Raw genomic sequence first — 23,151 nt, forward strand, 5'->3', positions numbered from 1 at the left:
TTCTTTGCTGGCACAGGATGCACAGGCATTCTGTGCATTGTGTAAAGGCTGTCCCATTCATGTCTATTGGGATGCAGTGGCTGCACGGACCCACACTTTGTATGAATGTCAGATTAGGACTAGCAGCGAAGCACCTGCAAATTATTTGTCCTATTGGGAAAGAGTAGCAGAGAAGGTAATTTTACCCATTTTGACAAATTGCATTAAATGTTTAAGAACTGTTCTTAGTGCACTGCAATGTTTTTGACTTTCAAACACTGGAATGTCTTGTGAAGTCTTTTTGTGATAATTTTTGACCTTTTAGGAACCTGTCTTTTAACTCCGAGGAGGAAGACCTGGAGGAATTGCTGCTCAGATTTGGAAATATAAAATATGTCCGCATAGTGGTTCATCCTGACACAGAGCACTCCAAAGGTTTGCACACTGTAACTTAAATGTATTCACACTTAGCTGTGATGGGAATAGCCTTGAGTCATGTACCATAGGCTATATCCTGCACAGTGATTCAGGCACTAGTGGCACTAAATGATGTCCTTATTCTCCAAAAATAATCCATACACATCCACTACTTAATGGCCTTGTAATCTGTTTTTCATGAAATTGTTTTACTGTGTGTTTCTGCCTCCTTGTAATATCTTCTGAACTCCTTTTTCCGCCTAACTTCTGTTTGTTTGGAACAAGCAGTGTAAGTTAGATGTGATCATATGAGCTGCTCTATTCACACTACAAATCCTATAGTCCCTAGTTCATCTGGGAAGCAAGCAAAAGAGGGTAGCTATGTTCTTACATACAGAGGGATGATGAAGAAAGAACGTAGCCACCCTCTACACAGGAAGTCACATTACAGCTGCAAAGAAAAAAGGTATATGGCTAGCGAACAAAATATTTAATCCACTCTGAAAATAAGTGTGTGTGTGACACACACACTAGATTGCCAAATGTATTGGGACTCCTGCTTTTACACACACATTTACTTTTAATGGCATCCCAGTCTTAGTCCATAGGGTTCAATATTGAGTTTGGCCCACCCTTTGTAGCTATAACAGCTTCATCTCCTCCAGGAAGGCTGTCCACAAGGTCTAGGAGTGTCCTATGTGAATGTTTGATCATTCTTCCAGAAGCACATTTCTGAGGTCAGGCACTGATGTCAGATGAAAGGGCTGGCTCGCAGTCTCAACTTCATCCCAAAGGTGTTCTGTTGGGTTGAGGTCAGGACTCTGTAGGCCACAGTCAAGTTCCTTCACCCCTAGCTCACTCATCCATATCTTTATGGACCTTGCTTTGTGCAGTGGTGCGCAGTCATGTTGGAACAGGAAGGGGCCATCCCAAACTGTTCCCAAAAAGTTGGGAGCATGAAACTGTCCAAAATGTCTTGGTATACTGACGCCTTAAGAGTTCCCTTCTCTGGAACCAAGGAGCCAAGCCCAACCCATGAAAATCAACCCCACACCATAATCCCCCCCCCCCCCCCCCACCAAACTTTGCACTTGTCAGGAGAACAGTACTTGCCTGACTGTGTTTTGTCAACTGCCAGACACCTCCATCGGATTGCCAGACAGAGAAGCATGATTGGTCACTCCAGAGAAATCAAACTTTATCAACCACTTGCCCTCCAGAGGATTTACCCTCCTTCCTCACAGGCCATTTTTTGCGTTACGGCGCTGCATTACTTTAACTGACAATTGCGCGGTCATGCAATGCTGCACCAAAAAAAAGTCGAAAGCCTTCATGCATATATTTCAGTTTGCAGGGGATGAGACAAACCATTTACCACTGGCAGGGGTGTTTACAATGATCAGCTTTTATTTATGTAAAACCTTTATCCAAAAAAGGAAAAAAAAAACCTGTTGTATCTGATTATAAACTATGAGCTGGAGTTTGGCTTCAGTTTTAGTGTATCTAAATGTGCTAGTACGTTTAACACTTCCCACCCTCCCAGACTGACAATGCTGCTGTCTGTTGTGCTCCTTCATCCACAGAGGGCACTCTAACACAGGAGGTGTGTTACTGGCCAAATCACTGGGTGAAAACGGGGAAAAAAATAGCCTAAAAAAAAAAAAAAGAATTGAATGCAGCCTCATCTAAGGATTGGTAAGCTGCAGTATATTCGTTTTTTGGTTTTGGAAAGTATCGGTACGCTCCAATAAAAAAAAAAAAAACAGCTATTGGTGCATCCCTAGCATGTAGCTTTGTATTCAGCGAATGCAAAGCTGTCTATGAATGGCTACCCAAATCAGCTTTGTTCTGGGTGTGTAACAGGATGTTTGCATCTTACAGCCGAAATACAGGGCTGTACTGTATGTAGCGGAGATCCAGACAAACTAATTAAACTAACAGTAAAGCTGGAAATCCAACATGGTTTCACAGATCAGCATATGTGAACACATCAGTCCAGGGGACTGATTTTTGGGACACCTCAGTGGATTCTGTCTAGTGAACCAGTCACAGCAGTTCTCTCCTTTTTTAATTTCTTTATACATCCACGACGGCCTTTAACAGCAAATCCTATTGAGAAAAGTACAGCACTAAAGCTTTGTAGTTTATGACAACCTTTTTAGATTTTAAAACTCATCTCCTTTTATTTCATAGGTTGTGCCTTCGTCCAGTTTGTGGATAAAGAAGCCGCAGAGAAATGCCTAGTGGCGGCCAAGGATGAATCGGAGGTATGGCAGCTGTGCACCTACAACTCCCTTGTAATCCGAATCTTACACAACCCATGAAAATTACAGAAAATATAGATGAATGTGTGGACTAAGAAACTAATTTATTCGCCTTCTCCTAAATTTTTGTATTTCAATGGTTTTTATTAATTTTTAAACAGTTTAACACAGGAGCAACAAATCGTTCCCACGCAGGGGCTATCAATTGCACATAAAACATTAGAAAAAGCAGCGCTCTAACACCAACAGAGCAAAAGGTGCGCCCACGCAGGGGCTATCGATGGCACTTAAATGACAAAAACATTAGATTAACACCGATCTCCTACATTTTTAACACACCCTTAAAAGAGAAGTAGACCTGCCCCCCCCCCCCTCCCCATTTATACTTACCTAGGTGGATGCAGCATCCGTTCCCCGCTGGCTCTAAGTGTGAGAACCCATATGATCGCTGAGTTCCCCTCTCCTTTCTGAGAAGGGAGCTGAACTGTCAGCCACCGCTGTCTGCTCACCCCCCCAGAGTGCTGGGCTGTGGAGGGGGAGGCAGCGGCTGGCTCAGGCTCCCTGCGCTTCAGAGGCTGAGCCAGGCACCACTCCAGACTCTGGGGTGGATCATGACTTTGAAGTCGGGATCTTTCCCCAGCCTGGACCAACTGAGTGACGTCAGCCGACAGCGGACTTCAGCCTGCTGTCAGCTGAAAACCGGTCACAGGAGTGCAGAGCGAACTACTACTTCTAGTACTACTACTACTTTTCCTGTACTTCTTTATTAAATGGAAACTGATATTAAATGGCTCTTTGCCATTTTTGCTACTGTTTACAGTGACACCAAATGTCTTTGTGTTATTGCTCAGGATGGAGGTTTGAAGCTTGCTGGGAGGAAGCTGATGGTGGATCTTGCCGTGAGCAGGGAGGAAGCTGGGAAACTACGTCAGAAGGTCAAGAAACCCACAGGGACAAGGAATCTGTATCTGGCAAGAGAAGGATGTGAGTATCCTGTCTGTGTATGAGTAGGTCGTGCACACTTAAGGAAGCCTTTTAGCATATTCTAACAAATGTATTAAATTGAACTTCATAGACTTGAATAACTTTGTACTTATGTAACATTGAATTAAACTCTTTAATAGTGATTCGAGCAGGAACAAATGCTGCTGAGGGACTAAGTGCAGAAGATCTGGCCAAAAGAGCTCGGGTAAGCATGAATAATATGGTAACAGACAATTTAGAATTTTTTTTTTTTTTTTTAACTTTTAAAGTGGCATCATCTGGCTGCTACAGAGTATGACTGTTTAGGATTGTTTTATACATTTATATATACAGTACCGAAAGGAAAACCATATTTTTTCTTGTTTTGTTTTTATTTATTTTTTTGTCTTAGTTTGAAGAGATAAAACGCCAGAAGTTGAAAAGCCAGAACATTTTTGTCTCAAAGACCCGTCTGTGTGCTCACAACATTCCTAAATCTGTGGATGACAAAAAGTTACGTCAGTTGTGTCTCACTGCCGCAGGTGGAGGTAAATCTGTTAAAATTAAAGAGGTAAGTAAACTGAATCGGGGTAAACTCATTGTTGCACCTATCACCATTTGGACCTTGGAGTGGGGCTTTAAACTTATCATAATTGAGAATATTTATTTTTTTTTTTTACCTCTGCAATGCAGTGGAGTTTTATTTATGTGTCTTTAAAAAGCTATTTATTGACCTCCACTAACAGTTGTTAAAACATGATTTATACTGCACACCCTGAGCTCATAAGCAGTGACTACAGCTATGCTTTTTTTAGTGGACATCTCAGACAGTGAAAAACGGTGTAGAAACACTGCAAATATTTACCACTTACCTCTTACCACTGTGCATATAATTTTACTGTCCGAATTATTAGTATTGGATAAAAAAAAGTTCGTGGGTCTCTTTTGAAACCATAAATCCCCCCCCTTTTTTTTTTTTTTTTTTTTTTTTTTGTATGCATTTATTTGTGGCACAGTCATTCTTATAGAAACTGCACCAAAAATGTAGAAAGCTAGACTTTATTGAATACTTGCATATCCTTTTAACCTTTCCTTACATTTTAGTTTTTGAAGAAGCGTTTGTGTAAATTATATTCCTTACATACCATAATTTTCCGTTCCTGGATCCTCCCCATGTCAGCCTACCACTGGTCAGCTCCGCCCTCTCTGACACCTACAGGACAACCTCTTTCCTAGCCCATAAGAGCGCCAATCTCCCTTCACTAAGCGTTCAACATATTTCTCCTCGCGACAGAGATTGGGTGAGAATCCCTGGCTGACGTGGAGAGGATCCAGGAAAGGAAAATTACAGTAAGTAAGGAATACAATTTTCCCTATTCCTGGACTTCCCCATGTCATCCTACCACGGGATGTACCAAGCAATGCCAAAGGGAGGGGAAAAAAACGACACATACTGCTGCATATAAACCTCTTATTACTGACAGCCGCTGCAATGACTGTAGATCCAAAAAAAGACTGCATGGACAGAAAAGACATATTCATTTTGTGGTGAAAAAGTGCTATAGCTTGCTGCCCTGCAAACCACCTTTGCTGACACTTTAGCCTATGCTGCCCATGAGATTGAGATGCTTCTCGTTGAATTGGCTCTCACTTCCAAAAGTGGCGGCAAGCCCAGGATTTTGTAGGCAATCTCAATGGTCTTGAAAATCCACGAAGACCTGACCTTGGGTAGTACTGTGAAGCCCTTCCTTTAGACCTTGAGGGAAGGTATAAAGGCTATCTTGTTCACGGATGTCCTCCATGCATTTTAGATATACTGAAAGTGAATGAACCAGATCAAACTTCTTCCACTCATCCTCTGACCCATCTTCCAGAAAAGCTGACAGTACGGACTCTCAACTTATATGAAATTAAGTTGAAACTGGAAGAAATTTTGGACCTGTCCCAGAATGACCCTGTCTTGCAGGATCAAGCAGTATGGCTCTCTAGCTACATGTTGGATACTCTCCTTGATGTAGAAATTGTCATCAGGAAATTTTGTCTTCAGAGCCAAATAGAATAAGGAACTATAAGTTATCTGGTAAAATGGTGGTGCCAGCAAGACATTGAAGCCAAGTGACAAGTTCCCGCTAGTGAGCTAATCTTCATTGCTGCCTTCAGAAAATGAATGACCAAATTGTTAAAGGCCCATCTTTTACTTGCCAGGGCTGAGAGGCAGGGTAGATTTGATTTAAATCACTAGTGAAAAGGCTCGAGTTAAATCATAATTTTTAAAGATCAACTATCATCTCTGACCTACTGTTGACTCACCGACAGTCCCATTCACTTTAATGGGGACGGCTGGCGATCTGCCAGTGATACAATAGGGTAAGGGACGTGGCGGCAGCAGGTGAATGGATGCCCGCTAACAGGCGTTGCCATGATGGATCTAAAATGCTCTTTAAATGTTAGGAATCCAACTAGTAATTCTTGCTGCTAGTTAGAATCTTTAATATTTACAAACCAAATGAAGGTTTCCTTTTTAGAATAGTAAGCTGTCAGGTTAGTAAAACAGCGATATCAGAACCGATTTTAGGTTAATCACACATAGCTGGAGAACTACTCATTCTTTTATTTCATGTTTTTTCTCATGATTACTGTGAAATTGTGTGAATGCATCAATGCAGTGCATGTTATCTCAGCTTGCAGAGCTTGGGTTCATTGAATGAGTTTACCAAAAATGTAAATACTGCAGAAAACAGCCTCATGCTACATAACTAAGCTCCATTTCATGCTGATTAAATTATTAATGTATCTTAAACCGATAAATTTGATAAAAATAAAGAAAATCTGATTTTTAGGGAAAAAAAATAAATTTTTTTCCTTCTTTTTTTTTTTTTTTTTTTTTTTTATCCACCCTGCTGAGAGGACTGAAACTTGAATTTGCAACTAATTATAAACCAGGCCACTTTTAGACCATTTTGCAGGAATTCAAGAACATGAGATAACGAGAGAGTTGAAGCATGCCAATCTTTGCCAGAAGAGCGCCCCAAAAATGCTTTTCATACCCGATGGAAGGTTGAAATGGCTGACTTTTTCCTAGCTTGCAGCAAGGTGTCGACTAAGCTCTTTGACAGCTCCAGAGGTCTTAGGTCCCTCCCCTCAACTTCCAAGTTTTTGGACTTCCTTCTTGGGGAGAATTATATTGCAGGACCTGCGTTGGTTGAAATTTACTCTTTTTTGATAGTCGATTATACACCCAAAGCACTTGAGCATTTTACAGGTTAGAGACACGTGATCCATTAGAAGACAGGGCCAACAGAAGGATGTCATTAAGGTAATGAAATATCTGGACATCCCTGAGTCTCAGAACAGCTATGATGGCTGACAGTGGCCTTAGTAAAGGTCTATGGGAGTGGTGCCAAGCCTGAATGGCAAAGAACGAACTGGAAAAGTGCCCCTTGTACGGCAAACCTGAGAAAGTGATAATAAGCCAGAACTATGGGGGCATGCAGATAGCTGCCTGCCATATCCACTGATGCCATCCAGTCTGACTCTTACTACTGGAAATGATGGTCTCCAAGGAATCCATCTTGAAAGGAGGGGCCTTCATAGAGGAGTTCAGATATTCCAGGTCTAGAACAGGTCTGAAGTCTCCTGAGGACTTGATTACAAAAACCAGAGAGGAATACATGTCTTCGCCCCATTCTTGTCTTGGTACAGGAAAAATAGCTTAAGCTATTAATAATTCCTTTATACAGTCAGGTCCATAAATATTGGGACATCGACACAATTCTAACATTTTTGGCTCTATACACCACCACAATGGATTTGAAATGAAACGAACAAGATGTGCTTTAACTGCAGACTGTCAGATTTAATTTGAGGGTATTTACATCCAAATCAGGTGAACGGTGTAGGAATTACAACAGTTTGCATATGTGCCTCCCACTTGTTAAGGGACCAAAAGTAATGGGACAGAATAATAATCATAAATCAGACTTTCACTTATTAATACTTGGTTGCAAATCCTTTGCAGTCAATTACAGCCTGAAGTCTGGAATGCATAGACATCACCAGACGCTGGGTTTCATCCCTGGTGATGCTCTGCCAGGCCTCTACTGCAACTGTCTTCAGTTCCTGCTTGTTTTTGGGGCATTTTCCCTTCAGTTTTGTCTTCAGCAAGTGAAATGCATGCTCAATCGGATTCAGGTCAGGTGATTGACTTGGCCATTGCATAACATTCCACTTCTTTCCCTTAAAAAACTCTTTGGTTGCTTTTGCAGTATGCTTTGGGTCATTGTCCATCTGCACTGTGAAGCGGCGTCCAATGAGTTCTAAAGCATTTGGCTGAATATGAGAAGATAATATTGCCTGAAACACTTCAGAATTCATCCTGCTGCTTTTGTCAGCAGTCACATCATCAATAAATACAAGAGAACCAGTTCCATTGGCAGCCATACATGCTCACGCCATGACACTACCACCACCATGCTTCACTGATGAGGTGGTATGCTTAGGATCATGAGCAGTTCCTTTCCTTCTCCATACTCTTCTCTTCCCATCACTCTGGTACAAGTTGATCTTGGTCTCATCTGTCCATAGGATGTTGTTCCAGAACTGTGAAGGCTTTTTTAGATGTCGTTTGGCATACTCTAATCTGGCCTTCCTGTTTTTGAGGCTCACCAATGGTTTACATCTTGTGGTGAACCCTCTGTATTAGCTCTGGTGAAGTCTTCTCTTGATTGTTGACTTTGACACACATACACCTACCTCCTGGAGAGTGTTCTTGATCTGGCCAACTGTTGTGAAGGGTGTTTTCTTCACCAGGGAAAGAATTCTTCGGTCATCCACCACAGCTGTTTTCCGTGGTCTTCCGGGTCTTTTGGTGTTGCTGAGCTCACCGGTGCATTCCTTCTTTTTAAGAATGTTTCAAACAGTTGTTTTGGCCACGCCTAATGTTTTTGCTATCTCTCTGATGGGTTTGTTTTGTTTTTTCAGCCTAATGATGGCTTGCTTCACTGATAGTGACAGCTCTTTGGATCTCATCTTGAGAGTTGACAGCAACAGATTCCAAATGCAAATAGCACACTTGAAATGAACTCTGGACCTTTTATCTGCTCATTGTAATTGGGATAATGAGGGAATAACACACACCTGGCCATGGAACAGCTGAGAAGCCAATTGTCCCATTACTTTTTGTCCCTTAACAAGTGGGAGGCACAAATGCAAACTGTTGTAATTCCTACACCGTTCACCTGATTTGGATGCAAATACCCTCAAATTAAAGCTGACAGTCTGCAGTTAAAGCACATCTTGTTCGTTTCATTTCAAATCCATTGTGGTGATGTCTAGAGCCAAAAATGTTAGAATTGTGTCGATGTCCTAATATTTATGGACCTGGCTGTATATGCGTGCAAACAATGCAATTTCTCTGAATACATCGGTACCCGAGTTCCCACAAAGTAATACTGAGGGACCTTTTTTGCAAATTCTAACAGATATCCACTTCGGATGATATCCAGAATTCAAGCATCCTCCACTTCTTCCACTCAGGACTCCCTGAATAAAGCCAATTTTGCTCCTACTTGAGAAGGGCTGGGCAACACCTTCCGAAGGCCTTGTCGGGTGACTTAACTGGCTGGCTTGATCTGGACTTTGCTCCCTTGGCAAATGCCGCACTGACATCTTCCAATGTCTGAAAAATGGCCCACCAGACCTGTGCACATTGGCTTCTTTGAAACAAATCTTAACTCTTCTGAAAGAGTGAAAGGACTGGCATCATCTCTTCTCCTGCAGGATAAGACTTGACTTTCCTGATACCTGCTGCATGGTAGCTTTAAAGGTCTTGCTAAAAAGGAGCTTCCCATCAAATGGAATCGAGCAAAGGCTGTGTTTAGAGCTATTGTCAGCAGACCACGGCTTTAGCCATTAGGCTCTTTTGGTGTTACTGTGTGCCATTAACTTTGCTGTCATCTTAACTAGATCCACTGCCGCTTCAGCAATTAAGTCCACAGCTATCCTGAAGAATTGCACTTCTCCTGAACCACAGGACTCTTAAGATCTGTATCAATATTGTGGTCCATCTAATCCCTAAACGACACTGAACCTTCAAGTGGTGGGCCAATCTCTGTAAAGAGGCGTCTACTTTTGGAAATTATATTCCATAATTTGTCATTCCTGTGACAAAACGGGTATAACTTTGAAACTCTTATGGACATTTAATCTTTTGGGTGACAAACTTTTTGCTGTGTCTCTAATGTACAATTTTACTTGCTGTACATCTACAGCTTTGTCACGTGCTCTCTACCTAAGCTAGGATGTGCACACCAATTTGCCCGGCAGTGCCTCAGCTGGACAGCCCCAACAAGCCACTACTTCAGGATGGGTTGGAGAAGAGGCTCTGGAAGAGGTAGTAGACCTTTTCCTGTGCTGCTGATGTGGGGATTTAGTAGCTAGAAAACTTCACAGATGGACTTATTGCACAGGTGGCAATCTCCTTCTACAAACATTTTGTGAAAGAATGGGTCGCTCTCAGGAGCTCAGTGAATTCAAGTGTGATATCGTGATAGGTTGCCACTTGTGCAATAAGTCCGTCCGTGAAATTTCCTTGCGAAGTATTCCGCATTCAACAGTTAGTGGTAATATAACAAAGTGGAAGCAGCTGGGAACTCGCCTACAAAGTGGTAGGCCATGTAAAATGTCAGCTGAAGAGCATAGTGTGCAGAAGTCGCCACCTGTCTGCAGAGTCAATAGCTAAAGACATCCAAACTTCATGTGGCCTTCAGATTAGCACAACAACAGTGTGTAGAGAGCTTCATGGAATAGGTTTCCATGGCTGAGCAGCTGCATCCAAGCCTAACATCACCCAGTGCAATGCAGAGGGTCCGATGCAGTGGTGTAAAGCACAACGCTACTGGACTCTAGATCAGTGGAGACGTGTTGCCTGGTGTGACCATTCACGCTTCTCTGGCAATCCAATGGATGTGTCTGGGTTTGGCGGTTGCCAGGAGAACAGTATTTGCATGACTTCATTGTGCCAAGTGTAAAGTTTGGTGGAGGGGGGATTATGGTGTGGAGTTGTTTTTCAGGAGTTGGACTTGGCCCCTTAGTTCCATTAAAGGGAACTCTTAAAGTGTCAGCATACCAAGACATTTTGCACAAAGCAAGGTCCATAAAGACATGGATGAGCGAGTTTGGGGTGGAGAAACTTGACTGGCCTACACAGTCCTGACCTCAACCCGATAGAACATCTTTTGGATGAATTAGAGCGGAGACTGAGTCAGGTCTTCTCGTCTGACATCAGTGCCTGACCTCACAAATGTGCTTCTAGATGAATGGTCAAACATTCCCGTAGACACACTCCTAAACCAAAGGGTGGGCCAACTCAATATTGAACCCTACGGACTAAGACTGGGATGTCATTAAAGTTCATGTGCATGTAAAGACAGGCGCCCCAATACGTGTTTGTGTATGTATGTATATATTTATTTACTTTTCCCTCCGCATTTAGTGTCGTGTAATGCGAGATATGAAGGGCTTGGCTGGAAATCAGAAGGGGCAGTCTCTAGGTTTCGCCTTTGTGGAGTTCACTGAACACGAACATGCCCTAGCAGCTCTAAGACAGATCAACAATAATCCAGATATCTTTGGACCAAAAAAGGTGAGAATCCAGTCACACATTTGTTTTCTTATTACATATACATTATTATTATTATGCAGGACTTGTATAGTGCCGACAGTTTGCTCAGCGCTTTACATTATGGAGGGAGACAGTACAGTAACAATACAGTTCAATATAAGAGGGATTAGAGGGCCCTGCTCCATGGAGCTTACAATCTAGTATACATGCAGGATAGCTTTATCATAGCAGTCTTTTTCAGTATGGTTGAATATAGCAGTCTTTTTCAGTATAATTGAATATAGCAGTCTTTTTTTTTTTTTGTAGTAATTATGCTAAACAAGAATTTTCTAAATGGCATGCATGCCGGCATCCCTGCACAGGTTTTTGCCTATAGGTAATATTAGAAAGTATGGTGAGAATTTTCTCTTGCCCCTAGATTTGTAATTAGATTGCAAGATCTTATGAGCAGGGCTTTGCTAGCCATCTTGTACTGTAATTGTACTATACCCCTTTTATATTGTAAAGTGCTGTGCAAACTGTTGGTGCTATATAGTTCCTGTATAATAATAATAGACAGTGCTACTAGAATTGTATACCCTGCTTGATAACATTTAAAGTGTGCAGTGGGGAAAATAATTAGTTGGTCCCCTGCAGATTTTGTAAGTTTGTCCAGTTATAAAGAAATGAAGGGTCTAAAATTTTTTTATCATATGTGTATTTTAAATCATAGAGATAGAATGTCAACCCAAAAAATTCTGAAAAACACACGATACAAATATTAGAATTTGAGTTGCAGTCCAGTGAACAGAATAAGTATTTGATTCCCAAGCAAAACACGACTTAGTACTTGGTGGAGAAACCCTTGTTGGCAAGCACAGCGGTAAGACATTTCTTGTAGTTGGTCATCAGGTTTGAACACATCTCAGGAGGAATTTCGGTCCACTGTTTTTTTTTTTTTTTACAGATCTTCTCTATATCCTTAAGATTTCTTGGCTGTCACTTGGCAACTCGAAGTTTCAGCTCCCTCCATAAATTTTCTATAAGATTAAGGTCACTACATGACCTTTAATGTGCTTTTTCTTGAGCCACCCTTTTTGTTGCCTTGGCAGTATGTGTTGGATCAATGTCATGCTGGAAGACCCATTCACAACCCATCTTCAGTGTTCTGGCTGAGGGAAGAAGGTTCTCATCCAAGATTTTACAGTACATGGCCCCATCCATTGGCTCCTCAATGCGGTAAAGTTGGCATATACCTTTAGCAGAGAAACCGCCCTGAAGCATAATGTTTCCACCTCCGTGCTTGACTGTAGGGATTGTGTTCTTAGGGTCATAGTGAGCATTATTTTCCCTCTAAACACGGCGAGTCTAATTAATGCTAAAGAGCTCAATTTTGGTCTCATCTGACCACAGCACTTTCTCCCAATCCTTCTCTGAATCATTTAGATGTTCATTGGCAAACTTCAGATGTGCTGTACACGAGCCTTCCTGAGGAGAGGAACCTTGTGGACGCTGCAGGATTTCAATCCATGACGGCATATTGTGTTACCAATGGTTTGTTTGGTGACTGTGGTCCCAACTGCCTTGAGATCATTCACAAGCTCCTCTCGTGTACTTCTGGGCTAATCGCTCCCTTTTCTCATGATCATCCTTAGCCCATGAGGCGAAACGTTGCATGGAGCTCCAAACCGAGGGCGATTGATGGTTTAATTTGTATTTCTTCCATTTGCGAATGATCACTCCCAACAGTTGTCTCTTTCTCACCAAGCTTCTTGCTGATGGTCTTGTAGCCCATTCCATCCTTGTGCAGGTCTACAATCTTGTCTCTTACGTTCTTTGACAGCTCTTTGGTCTTGCCCATGGTGGTGCCTAAGAACGAGATCCTGTGGATTTGTATCATGTATTTTTTTCTGGAATTTTGGTTCATATTCTGTCTCTATCATTTTAAAATACACCTATGATAAAAAATTATAGACCATTTCTTTGTAAGTGGGCAAACTTATAAAATCTGCAGGGGATCAAATCATTTCCCCACTGTATGTCTGTGCAAAACTTTGTCCCTTTTTTTGCAGATTTTCCCTCACTTTTTGTTAGGTAAACCGTTGTCAACAGTAACTGACAAGCGCTGCACAATACTATTATCTGCATTATTTTGCAGTCGGCAATAAAAAAAGTTTTAGGGTGCTTAAGCCCCTCCACAGTGTATAACCCTGCTAGTATAATAATTTTAAAAATCTAGAGTAAGCACAGCACTTGTCAAAAATGCTTTTACAATAAAGTAGTATTCAGCATGAAAGCACTGTAATATAATAAATACTAACATTCCACTTACTGAAAATGCTTTTACAATGAAGTGGTAGTCAGCATAAAAGCACAATTATACAATAGGTACAAATATCCAAGTATGTCATGTCATATCATATCAAGCGTTATTCAGCAAAGGTATTTCTTGGATGTTTTTACTTATTGTATAATAGTGTTTTATGCAAAATAAAACTTTATTGTAAAAGCATTCTAGGTATGGGGTGTGCATACTTTATATATTTAAAAAAAAAAAAATATCAGCAGGCCAGCAAGTATGGGTAAATCTCTTATGTATCCCTGGATAGCAGTACAAACCCAACAATAATTCTAACCCTTCCACACTCTGTCCAAAACTAGAAGAGTTTTGACTTTGACATGCAATTTAACCACTTGCCTTGCAGAGGATTTACCCCCTTCCTGACCAGGCCATTTTTTGCTATATGGTGCTGCAATACTTTAACTGACAATTGTGCCATAAACAAAAAAGACTGACAATTTTGGGAAAAAAACCCTCTATTTTTGACTTTTTTGCTATAAAACATATCCAGTAAAAAAACAAATTGTCATAATTTAGGCCAAAACGTATTCTGCTACGTCTTTGCTCAAATAAAATTAATTGATTTACGTGAAAGTTAGAGCGTCTACAAATGGTGGTATATATACTGGAATTTGTTTTATACTAGTAGTAACGGTGGTGATCAGTGACTTATAGCAGGACTGCAGTGGGCATTCTGACACTGTGGCGGAACTGACTAACTGCCACTGACATCCCTATGACACTAATACAGTGATCAGTGCTAATAAAAAGCACTGACACTGTTCTAATGACACTGGCCAGGAAAGGTTTAACATCTGGGGCTATCAAAGGGTTAACTGTGTGGTGTTTTACTGTGTGTGTTTTACTAGGGAAACATGCTGCTTTGTATTGCTCTGCTATGCTATGCAGAGCAATACAAAGCAGCATGTTGGTGCTGACAGGAGAGATCTGTGTTGTTTACACATAGACCTCTCCCATGTCACTGTTCCATGGCGATCACTTGGTGCCGTCAAGGAATCTCCGGCTGGGACCCAGTGATCGACATCTGTAGCCGCCAGTGGCGGCGCGCAGGTAGGGCAGAGCGCATGCCCCTACCCGGAAATGCAAAGTCGCGTGCGTGTGTGTGTGCTTGTGCGTGTGTGTGTGCGTGCGTGCGTGTGTGTGCGTGTGTGTGCGTGTGTGTGTGCGTGTGCGTGTGCGTGTGTGTGTGCGTGTGCGTGTGTGTGTGCGTGTGCGTGTGCGTGTGCATGTGTGTGTGCGTGTGTGTGTGTGTGTGTGTGTGCGCGCGTGTGTGTGTGTGTGCAATTTTGCACAGCCCTGCCGCCCTGTAGCAGTAGTTCTGCTATAGGGCGGCGGGGAACCGGTTAATAACAATATGCATTTGTTAACTATTTGATAAACAAATTTTATAGCTACCAACCAGAAAACTGTAGATTCTAGATGTCACTTTTGAGCTCAGTACCAGAGCAGTCTGTGAGTTTGCATATTCTTATTTCCAGAGACCAATCGTGGAATTTTCCCTGGAGGATCTGAATAAAATTAGGCTAAAGGAAAAGAGGGCTCAACGCAGTCTGGTGAGAATCGTAAAGTTTTTTTTTTTTTATAATGTGATAAAAGCAGAATTAAGCTCGGCTATTTTTTTTTTTTTTAATTAGTGCCCAGGAGGATTATGCCATAATGTGCTAGTATGCACATCCTATGGGCATATTATAGCAGGCTTACCTGTCAATCGAAGCCCTCCAGTGCTGTGGTGTCCACACTGCAGCTGGTTCCTGGTCTGCCTTCCAAGTTCTCTCTGTTCGGCCACTTGAATGGGCAGGCTGTGATGGTGTCACTTCTGTGCATGCACATGGGATTGTCTTCATTATGGCACAGAGTGGTGCTGTAAATGTACTCTGAGCTGTGCATGCACTATTTAATGTACAGTATTGCTGCCAAGCAGGGAGAAGCATTTATGACAGAAGAGACTACTAGGGTCTCTTCTGTTATAAAAACCCTGCCTGTCATTGTTTTTCCAAAAATTCAAGTTTAATTCCACTTTAACAATTCATCTTCAAAATGCTAACAGTTACCGATATGAGTAATCGAAAGCTCCTTAACAATGTTTGTTTTTATGCATGAATATTAACCAAACAAGCATTCTGCTTATATTAACTGATTAAAACAAATAATGGTCTGGCAGTAATTGTTTTAAAGGTTGCCACAGACTTTGAAACTTATTTCTGTTGAAGATTAATCAAACACTTGAAAATCTTGTTTGATTCCTATTTTTGCTTTCACGTTCAGCAGTACTAATAACTGTCAGCCCATTCTTCCAAAGGTATAAACATGATCACTTGGCTGAACATACATATTTACAGTTAGGTCATATATATTTGGACACAGGCACAATTTTAGATTTTTTTTCAGGTATTTACCAAAACATATTCAAGCTATAATTATGTAATGGACATGGGCTGAAAGTGCACACTCAGGTTTAATTTGAGAGTATGTACTTTCAAATTGGATGAAGGGTTTAGGAATTACAGCTTTTAAGAATAGCCATCCTCCTTTTTTCAAGGGACCAAAAGTAAATGGACAGTTGAATCACTTTTTCATGACCAGGTGTGGGCTACTCCTTTGTTATTTCTTTGTCAATTAAGCAGGTGAAAGGTCTGGACTTGATTCTAGGTGTAGTATTTGCATTTGGAATCTATTGCGGTGAACTTACAGCATGCGTTCAAAGGAGTTGTCCATGCAAGTGAAACAGGCCATTGTAAGGCTTCAAAAACTAAACAAATCCATCAGAGAGATAGCAGCAACATTAGGAGTGGCCAAATCAACAATTTGGTACATTATGAGGAAAGAAGAGTGCACTGGTGAGCTCAGCAACATAAAAAGGCATGGATGTCCACGGAAGACAACAGTGGTGGATAATCTCAAGATTCTCTCTGTGGTGAACAAAAAAACATTCACAACATCCAGACAAGTGAAGGACGCTCTCCAGGCGGTGGGCGTATCATTGTCAAAGTCGACAATCAAGAGAAAACTTTACAAGAGCAAATGCAGAGGGTTCACCACAAGGTGCAAACCATTCATAAGCCTGAAGAATAGAAAAGCCAGATTAGACTTTGCCAAAATAAACATCTAAAAAACCCAGACCAGTTCTGGAAAAGCTTTCTTTGGATGGATGAAACTAAGATTAATCTATACCAGAATGACAGGAAGAAAAATGTACGGAGAAGGCTTGGAACAGCTCATGATCCAAAGTACACAACGTCATCTGTAAAACATGGTGGAGGCAGTTTGATGGCATGGGCATGCATGGCTTCCAGTGGCACTGGGTCATTGGTGTTTATTGATGATGTGACAGAAGCAGCCGGATGAATTCTGCAGTATTTAGAGATATACTGTCAGCCCAGATTCAGCCAAATGCAGCAAAGTCAATTGGATGGCGCTTCACAGTACAGATGGACAATGATTCAAAACACTGCAAAAGCAACCCAAGAGCTTTTGAAAGAAAAGTTGAATATTCTGCAATGGCCGAGGCAATCGCCTGATTTCAACCCAATTGAGCATCCATTTCACTTGCTGAAGGTAAAACTAAAAGCAGAAATAGCCACAAACCGAGAACAACTGAAGACAGCTGCAGTTAGAGCCTGGCAAAGCATTAGAAGGAAACCCAATCTTTGGTAATGTCCATGGGTTCCAGACTTCAGGCAGTCATTGCCAGTAAAGGATTCTAAACAATATTAAAAATGAACATTTTATTTATGATTTATATTCATTTGTCCAATTACATTTAGTCCCTTAAAAAAAGGGAGGGATGGCTACTCTTAAGAGTTGTAAATCCTAAACCCTTCCTCCAATTTGGATGTACATACCCTCAAATTAAACCTGAGAGTGCACACTTTCAGCCCATATCCATTTATATAACTATAGCTTCAATATGTTTTGGTAAATACCTGAAAAAACTAAAATTGTGTCTTTGTCCAAATATATATATGGACCTAACTGTATATATAAGGCAACTAAGAGTCATATCTTAGGGTGAATGATTGTCTGTTGCTCGAATTGTCCTTTTGGTTCCATAGGCATCTTAGAACATGAGATATCCAAAAGAAGACAAATGAGCCTACTTATTTGAATGCATCTGTTGCTTGTAACTGTATTGTATTGAAAATGTTAATGGTGATATTTTTTGCATGCAGGAGGTATTGAGACAGAAGCAGGCAAAGGCACAAGCTTTAGGCACCCCTCAGGTACAGCCAGTTCAGGGTAACTCAAAGAAGAAATGGCAAAAGAGTAATGAAAGCTCTAAAGCTGCTGCTGGAGGGAAGTCTAAGCAGAAACCGGTGATAATAGTTGGAAAAAGTGCTAAAGCTTCATCTGGGGGGGCACCTGTCAAAGCACAGATAACTGACTCTTCTGCAACAAAAGCCATCAAAAGGAAACAAAAACCAGCTGGGAACCGTGAAGGCATGGCAGCAGAAACACAGGACGAAAAGCCATTACGACCTGTTCGTTGGTCTGGATTCCAAACAAAAGAGGAACTTGAACAAGAAGAGCTTGAAGATGGAAAGAAAAGGAGGAAAGTTTTACATATGCCATCCCATGCAGGTCCTAAAATAAGGTAAGAACATTCCTTTAAAAGGTTTTCTACAGCAGCAGAAACCTATAAGACCAGAGAACACCGTAAAGTGTTACTAAACCCAGGACCCTGCATTCACTATATCTGGTTTCCCACAGTACACAGAACATGGAAATTCAATTATTTTAGTAAATATAAACTTTTCTCATCAGCAGTTAGAGCAGTCTTGTGACTTCAGGTGAGCACTGGTTAAAGTTGTAGAAGTTTTCTTTCTTCTCTAGGAGGATGCAGAACCCCTGTCCTCTGTTTGGACAGTGCTGATTGGCCCTGTGCTGAGCACATGCACTCTCCCAAGAAAAAAAAACAAAAACCTCAAGCAATACACACTAAACTGAGCATGTGCAGAAGGGCTTTGGGTTCAGTCTGTCTTATCGGTGTAGACATCTGAACAAGAGAAGTCAGGATCAAACAGCCTTTTTACACAATGCAGAAGATTAACCCCTTAGGTTCCTCAGCGAGTATAACAAGCATGCTTTACTGCATATACAGACTAATTTTACTGTTGTAGGTTTAGTAACACTTTAATGCTCCAAAGACCATCTATCTTGGGTATACATTTTTGCTCCTGTGTTATTTGTGTCTGTACAAGAAAGTGACAACGACCCCAATCTATAACTGGCCTATGCAGCAAGGTGCACATGGAAAGGCAATGCACAGCATAAACAAACAAAAGATTTCCCTGCTCACTTTCCAACCTGCCTGCAAAACAACTGAATTAACCTTCTCTAACAGTTTGCGGGTAAAAAGCAGAGTGTTTTATTTGCACACATTTGCAAATATGTGTAAGCCACAGTGTCCACATCAAGGGACCTCCTGTATATACTGTGGTCCTAACGCTAAATTTCCAGAGCCTCCATAGTAGGAGCACTGAATACTCCACTATGAACTCAGCAATACAGCTGTTGTCTGGTCAGTTAGATCTTAGATTTGCTATTGTTGGCCTAAAAGGGAGTCCGTAACCTCATTTCATAGCTGGATTGGTTGCAGTTATATCAGATAAATGTATATTTTTTTATGTCTTTTGTGTATTCCTAATTGCTTAATAATTCCTTACTGCCATTTGCTTGTAAAACACATTATGAGCATAATTGGTCTCTTATTTCAGAGCACGTGACAAGGGTAAGCTCCAGCAGGTGTTGTCAAAGAAGCCAAATCCACACCAGCAGAGCAGGAAACAGCAAAGGTTAAAAGCAGCTGAAACGCAGGTATGATATTAAATAAGAAGGTTCTGCAGCAGTTGTTGTGGTCTGGCTTTAATGTAACTCACAGCAGCCACATTTCATTATAACACTTTGCAAACTTATCCATGCTTTTTATGGTGAATAAGCGGTTTCAAGTTTTTTATACTGTATTTTCACAACCTCCTATTTGTCTTTTTTAAAGGAATGGGATTTCTATTCACAGTATTAGTTACACAGTAATTTCAATTAATGTACTTTAGGAGATGTGATCTATTATGTTTTATGTAAAGTAATAAGCAGCAATTTAGGAATTCGAAGAAAGCACAACTCAATTTGCTAAAATGGTTCTCATTTCCAGTGATGCTAATGTCTGGGTTATTTTTGCAGGCACCTTCTAAAAAGCAGCAGCCAAGACGAAGCCAAGCAGAGACTCGATTTAATCAGTTGGTGGAACAATATAAGCGAAAGATCCTGGGGAAACCGAATACAGCCACTGCAGTTAAAAGAAGCAAGTGGTTTGATGACTGAAGTGGATATTCGGCCTCGTAATGGACACTGGCCATTGTAAATTTCTCACCCTGTTGGTTTTTACTTATTCTTTTAGATCTTGTACATAAAGAAGATATGGAACATCTCTTAATAATTTGTCCCATAAAAGGGTTTGTTCTAAAATATCTTCATATCATGAAGACATTACTAACAAGGGGAGTACTTATCCTTCATACCCTGAAAATACCCAAATGTGGTGAGATTTATGTGTTATCCCCAAGGATAACCTGATTGTCAGCTAAACTCCTGCAGAGGTTCTGTGGGCATGGAAAAAAAACGTCCTTTTAGGCTTTGTTCACATCTGGGCGGTTTGTATAGTGGGCAGAATTGCCGCGATTCTGTCTGTGATCCCAAAATGCTGTGTAGAAATTACAAACTGCACCAATCACGTTAAGGTGCCTTTCATTTTCAGTGGCACCTAAAACGCTGTATTTCTGCTGCAAAATGTCGCATACTGCAATCCCACAAACCTTGGCACTCCAAAAGAAGCTTTTGTTCGTTTTTTTTTTTTTTTTTTTTTTCTTCTGTGTGAAAAGCTTTGCCTTATGTGGTTTTTTGCAATTGCTGCACCATTTATCGCGTGACAATCATGGCAGAATCGCACCACATTTTAGGTGCCATTGAAAATTATTGGCGCCTTAATATGCGTGGTGTGATGTCTTTTTTTGCACAGCGTTTTGAAATCACGGTTGTTTTGAAGGTTTTTTCCCAGTCATGGTTTGTAATAATTTTTATGGTTGTCTGTTATCCTTCTCCCTTTTTGAACATTATCTCATTGTGGAACATTTTTCTCAAATGCAGACCACGCTTCTAGACAATTGGTAATAGAGAAATAAAGCAATGGAAGAAGAGTGAAGGAAACCTACACTTTGTGAATCTTGTTCTTGATGTGTGTGGTTTTGGGTTTTGTTTTTTACACACCCACCCGCGCTGTGAGCAGAGAGTGGTGATTGTCAGTCCTTCCACTCCTGGAGGATGTCGGATGACAAAACACATAGGGCGGGGCCTTGGAGGTGACATCACCACATATGGGTGAGCTGCCTTTGTCTTTTGAGACTGGAGAAAACCTTTGATTATCTATGTTCTATGCCCTATTGCATTGAGTAAATGCCTGGATGGTTTTACGCTGTGGATTCCCTTTTTTTTTTTTTTTTTTTTTTCTTCCTTTTTATGTCCCATTCTCACCATATGAGGAGCCAATTGTTATTTGAAGGAGTTTCAATCAGCTGGTGTATGCTTCTGTTTGTTCACAGAATTATTTTTCACATCGCTTTGTTCCTTTTTCATATCATTACTTATCTACCTTGATTGAGTTCACTTATTCAGAGATATAATAATTTTGAGGAGCGCTGCCTTTAGTTTTTTCTGATGGTTGTCAGTCACCTCTGTCTGCTCTGCCCCCCCCCCCCCCCCCCCCCCCCGGTTTGTGCAGGGGGAGGTAGCACCTGGCTCAGGCTCTCAGTGGCTCTCCGAGAGGCTGAGCCAGGTGCAGCTCCACCCAAAAGAGCTTTGGATGTACTTCTCCTTTTTAAAGCCTTTTTACTCTAATGGCAGTGGCCTTACAACTGACAAGATTTGAGCTCATCGGCTGAAAGATATATGGACCTTGACCATGGGGAAACTGAATCAGGCCCATGTCAGAATGATTTTCCTTGGATCCCTAATTTCTTAGTGAAAGACTCCATTCCACTAATTTGTCGTTTGGGGAGGGAGGGTCTTGTCTATGCACATGTGCAGAATCCTATAGCTAAGATGTTGATCAGCAGAGCTACATTCTAAAGAGCAGGCTGAACACTTACCCTTTTAAAGGAGAACATTTTTTTTTTCCTGCCCTGCCTTACATAGTTACATAGTCAGTCTAGCTGAAAAAAGACAAAAGTCCATCCAGTTCAACCATTAAAAAAAAAAAAAAAAAAAGTTCTAATCCTGTACCCACAGTTGATCTAGAGCAGTGGTTCTCAACCTTTCTAATGCCGCGACCCCTTAATACAGTTCCTCATGTTGTGGTGACCCCCAACCATAAAATTATTTTCGTTGCTACTTCATAACTGTAATTTTGCAGTAGGAGGAATAGTGCCACGTCATTGGTGTCATTGGGAGGAATAGTGCCCCATCATTGGTATCAGTGGGAGGAATAGTGCCCCGTCATTGGTGTCAGTGGGAGGAATAGTGCCCCGTCATTGCTGTCAGTGGGAGGAATAGTGCCCCGTCATTGGTGTCAGTGGGAGGAATAGTGCCCCCTTCATTGGTGTCAGTGGGAGGAATAGTGCCCCGTCATTGGTGTCAGTGGGAGGAATAGTGCTCCATCATCGGTGTCAGTGGGAGGAATAGTGCCCCATCATCGGTGTCAGTGGGAGGAATAGTGCCCCATCATCGGTGTCAGTGGGAGGAATAGTGCCCCATCATCGGTGTCAGTGGGAGGAATAGTGCCCCATCATCGGTGTCAGTGGGAGGAATAGTGCCCCATCATCGGTGTCAGTGGGAGGAATAGTGCCCCATCATCGGTGTCAGTGGGAGGAATAGTGCCCCATCATCGGTGTCAGTGGGAGGAATAGTGCCCCATCATCGGTGTCAGTGGGAGGAATAGTGCCCCATCATCGGTGTCAGTGGGAGGAATAGTGCCTCATCATCGGTGTCAGTGGGAGGAATAGTGTCCCATCATCGGTATCAGTGGGAGGAATAGTGTCCCATCATCGGTATCAGTGGGAGGAATAGTGCCCCATCATAGGTGTCAGTGGGAGGAGGAATAGTGCCCCATCATAGGTGTCAGTGGGAGCAGGAATAGTGCCCCATCATTGGTGTCAGTGGGGGGAATAGTGCCCCATCATAGGTGTCAGTGGGAGGAATAGTGCCTCATCATTGGTATCAGTGGGAGGAATAGTGCCCCGTCATTGGTATCAGTGGGAGGAATAGTGCCCCGTCATTGGTGTCAGTGGGAGGAGGAATAGTTCCCCGTCATTGGTATCAGTGGGAGGAGGAATAGTGCCCCGTCATTGGTATCAGTGGGAGGAATAGTGCCCCGTCATTGGTGTCAGTGGGAGGAATAGTGCCTCGTCATCGGTGTCAGTGGGAGGAATAGTGCCTCGTCATCGGTATCAGTGGGAGGAATAGTGCCCCTTCATCGGTATCAGTGGGAGGAATAGTGCCCCTTCATCGGTATCAGTGGGAGGAATAGTGCCCCTTCATCGGTATCAGTGGGAGGAATAGTGCCCCATCATCGGTCTCAG

At 41.8% G+C, this 23,151-nt stretch overlaps 1 protein-coding gene across 1 annotated transcript in view; it reads left to right on the top strand.

The window, feature by feature from the left end:
• Positions 1–20,789, top strand: part of RBM28 (RNA binding motif protein 28) — a 40,168-nt gene extending 19,379 nt beyond the window's left edge. Inside the window, exons 10-19 of the mRNA XM_089676964.1 lie at positions 305–414; positions 2,590–2,663; positions 3,512–3,644; positions 3,785–3,849; positions 4,036–4,194; positions 11,116–11,265; positions 15,064–15,138; positions 17,755–18,176; positions 19,300–19,399; positions 19,763–20,789. Of these exons, the coding sequence (XP_089533090.1) occupies positions 305–414; positions 2,590–2,663; positions 3,512–3,644; positions 3,785–3,849; positions 4,036–4,194; positions 11,116–11,265; positions 15,064–15,138; positions 17,755–18,176; positions 19,300–19,399; positions 19,763–19,903 (1,429 nt within the window). The 3' untranslated portion in view covers positions 19,904–20,789. The remainder of the gene's footprint in view (positions 1–304; positions 415–2,589; positions 2,664–3,511; positions 3,645–3,784; positions 3,850–4,035; positions 4,195–11,115; positions 11,266–15,063; positions 15,139–17,754; positions 18,177–19,299; positions 19,400–19,762) is intronic.
• Positions 20,790–23,151: the final 2,362 nt, after the last annotated feature.

The sequence above is a fragment of the Staurois parvus genome, unplaced genomic scaffold, assembly GCF_062004578.1.
Source record: "Staurois parvus isolate SC_StPar_1 unplaced genomic scaffold, SC_StPar_1.0 ptg000175l, whole genome shotgun sequence".
NCBI lineage: Eukaryota > Metazoa > Chordata > Amphibia > Anura > Ranidae > Staurois > Staurois parvus.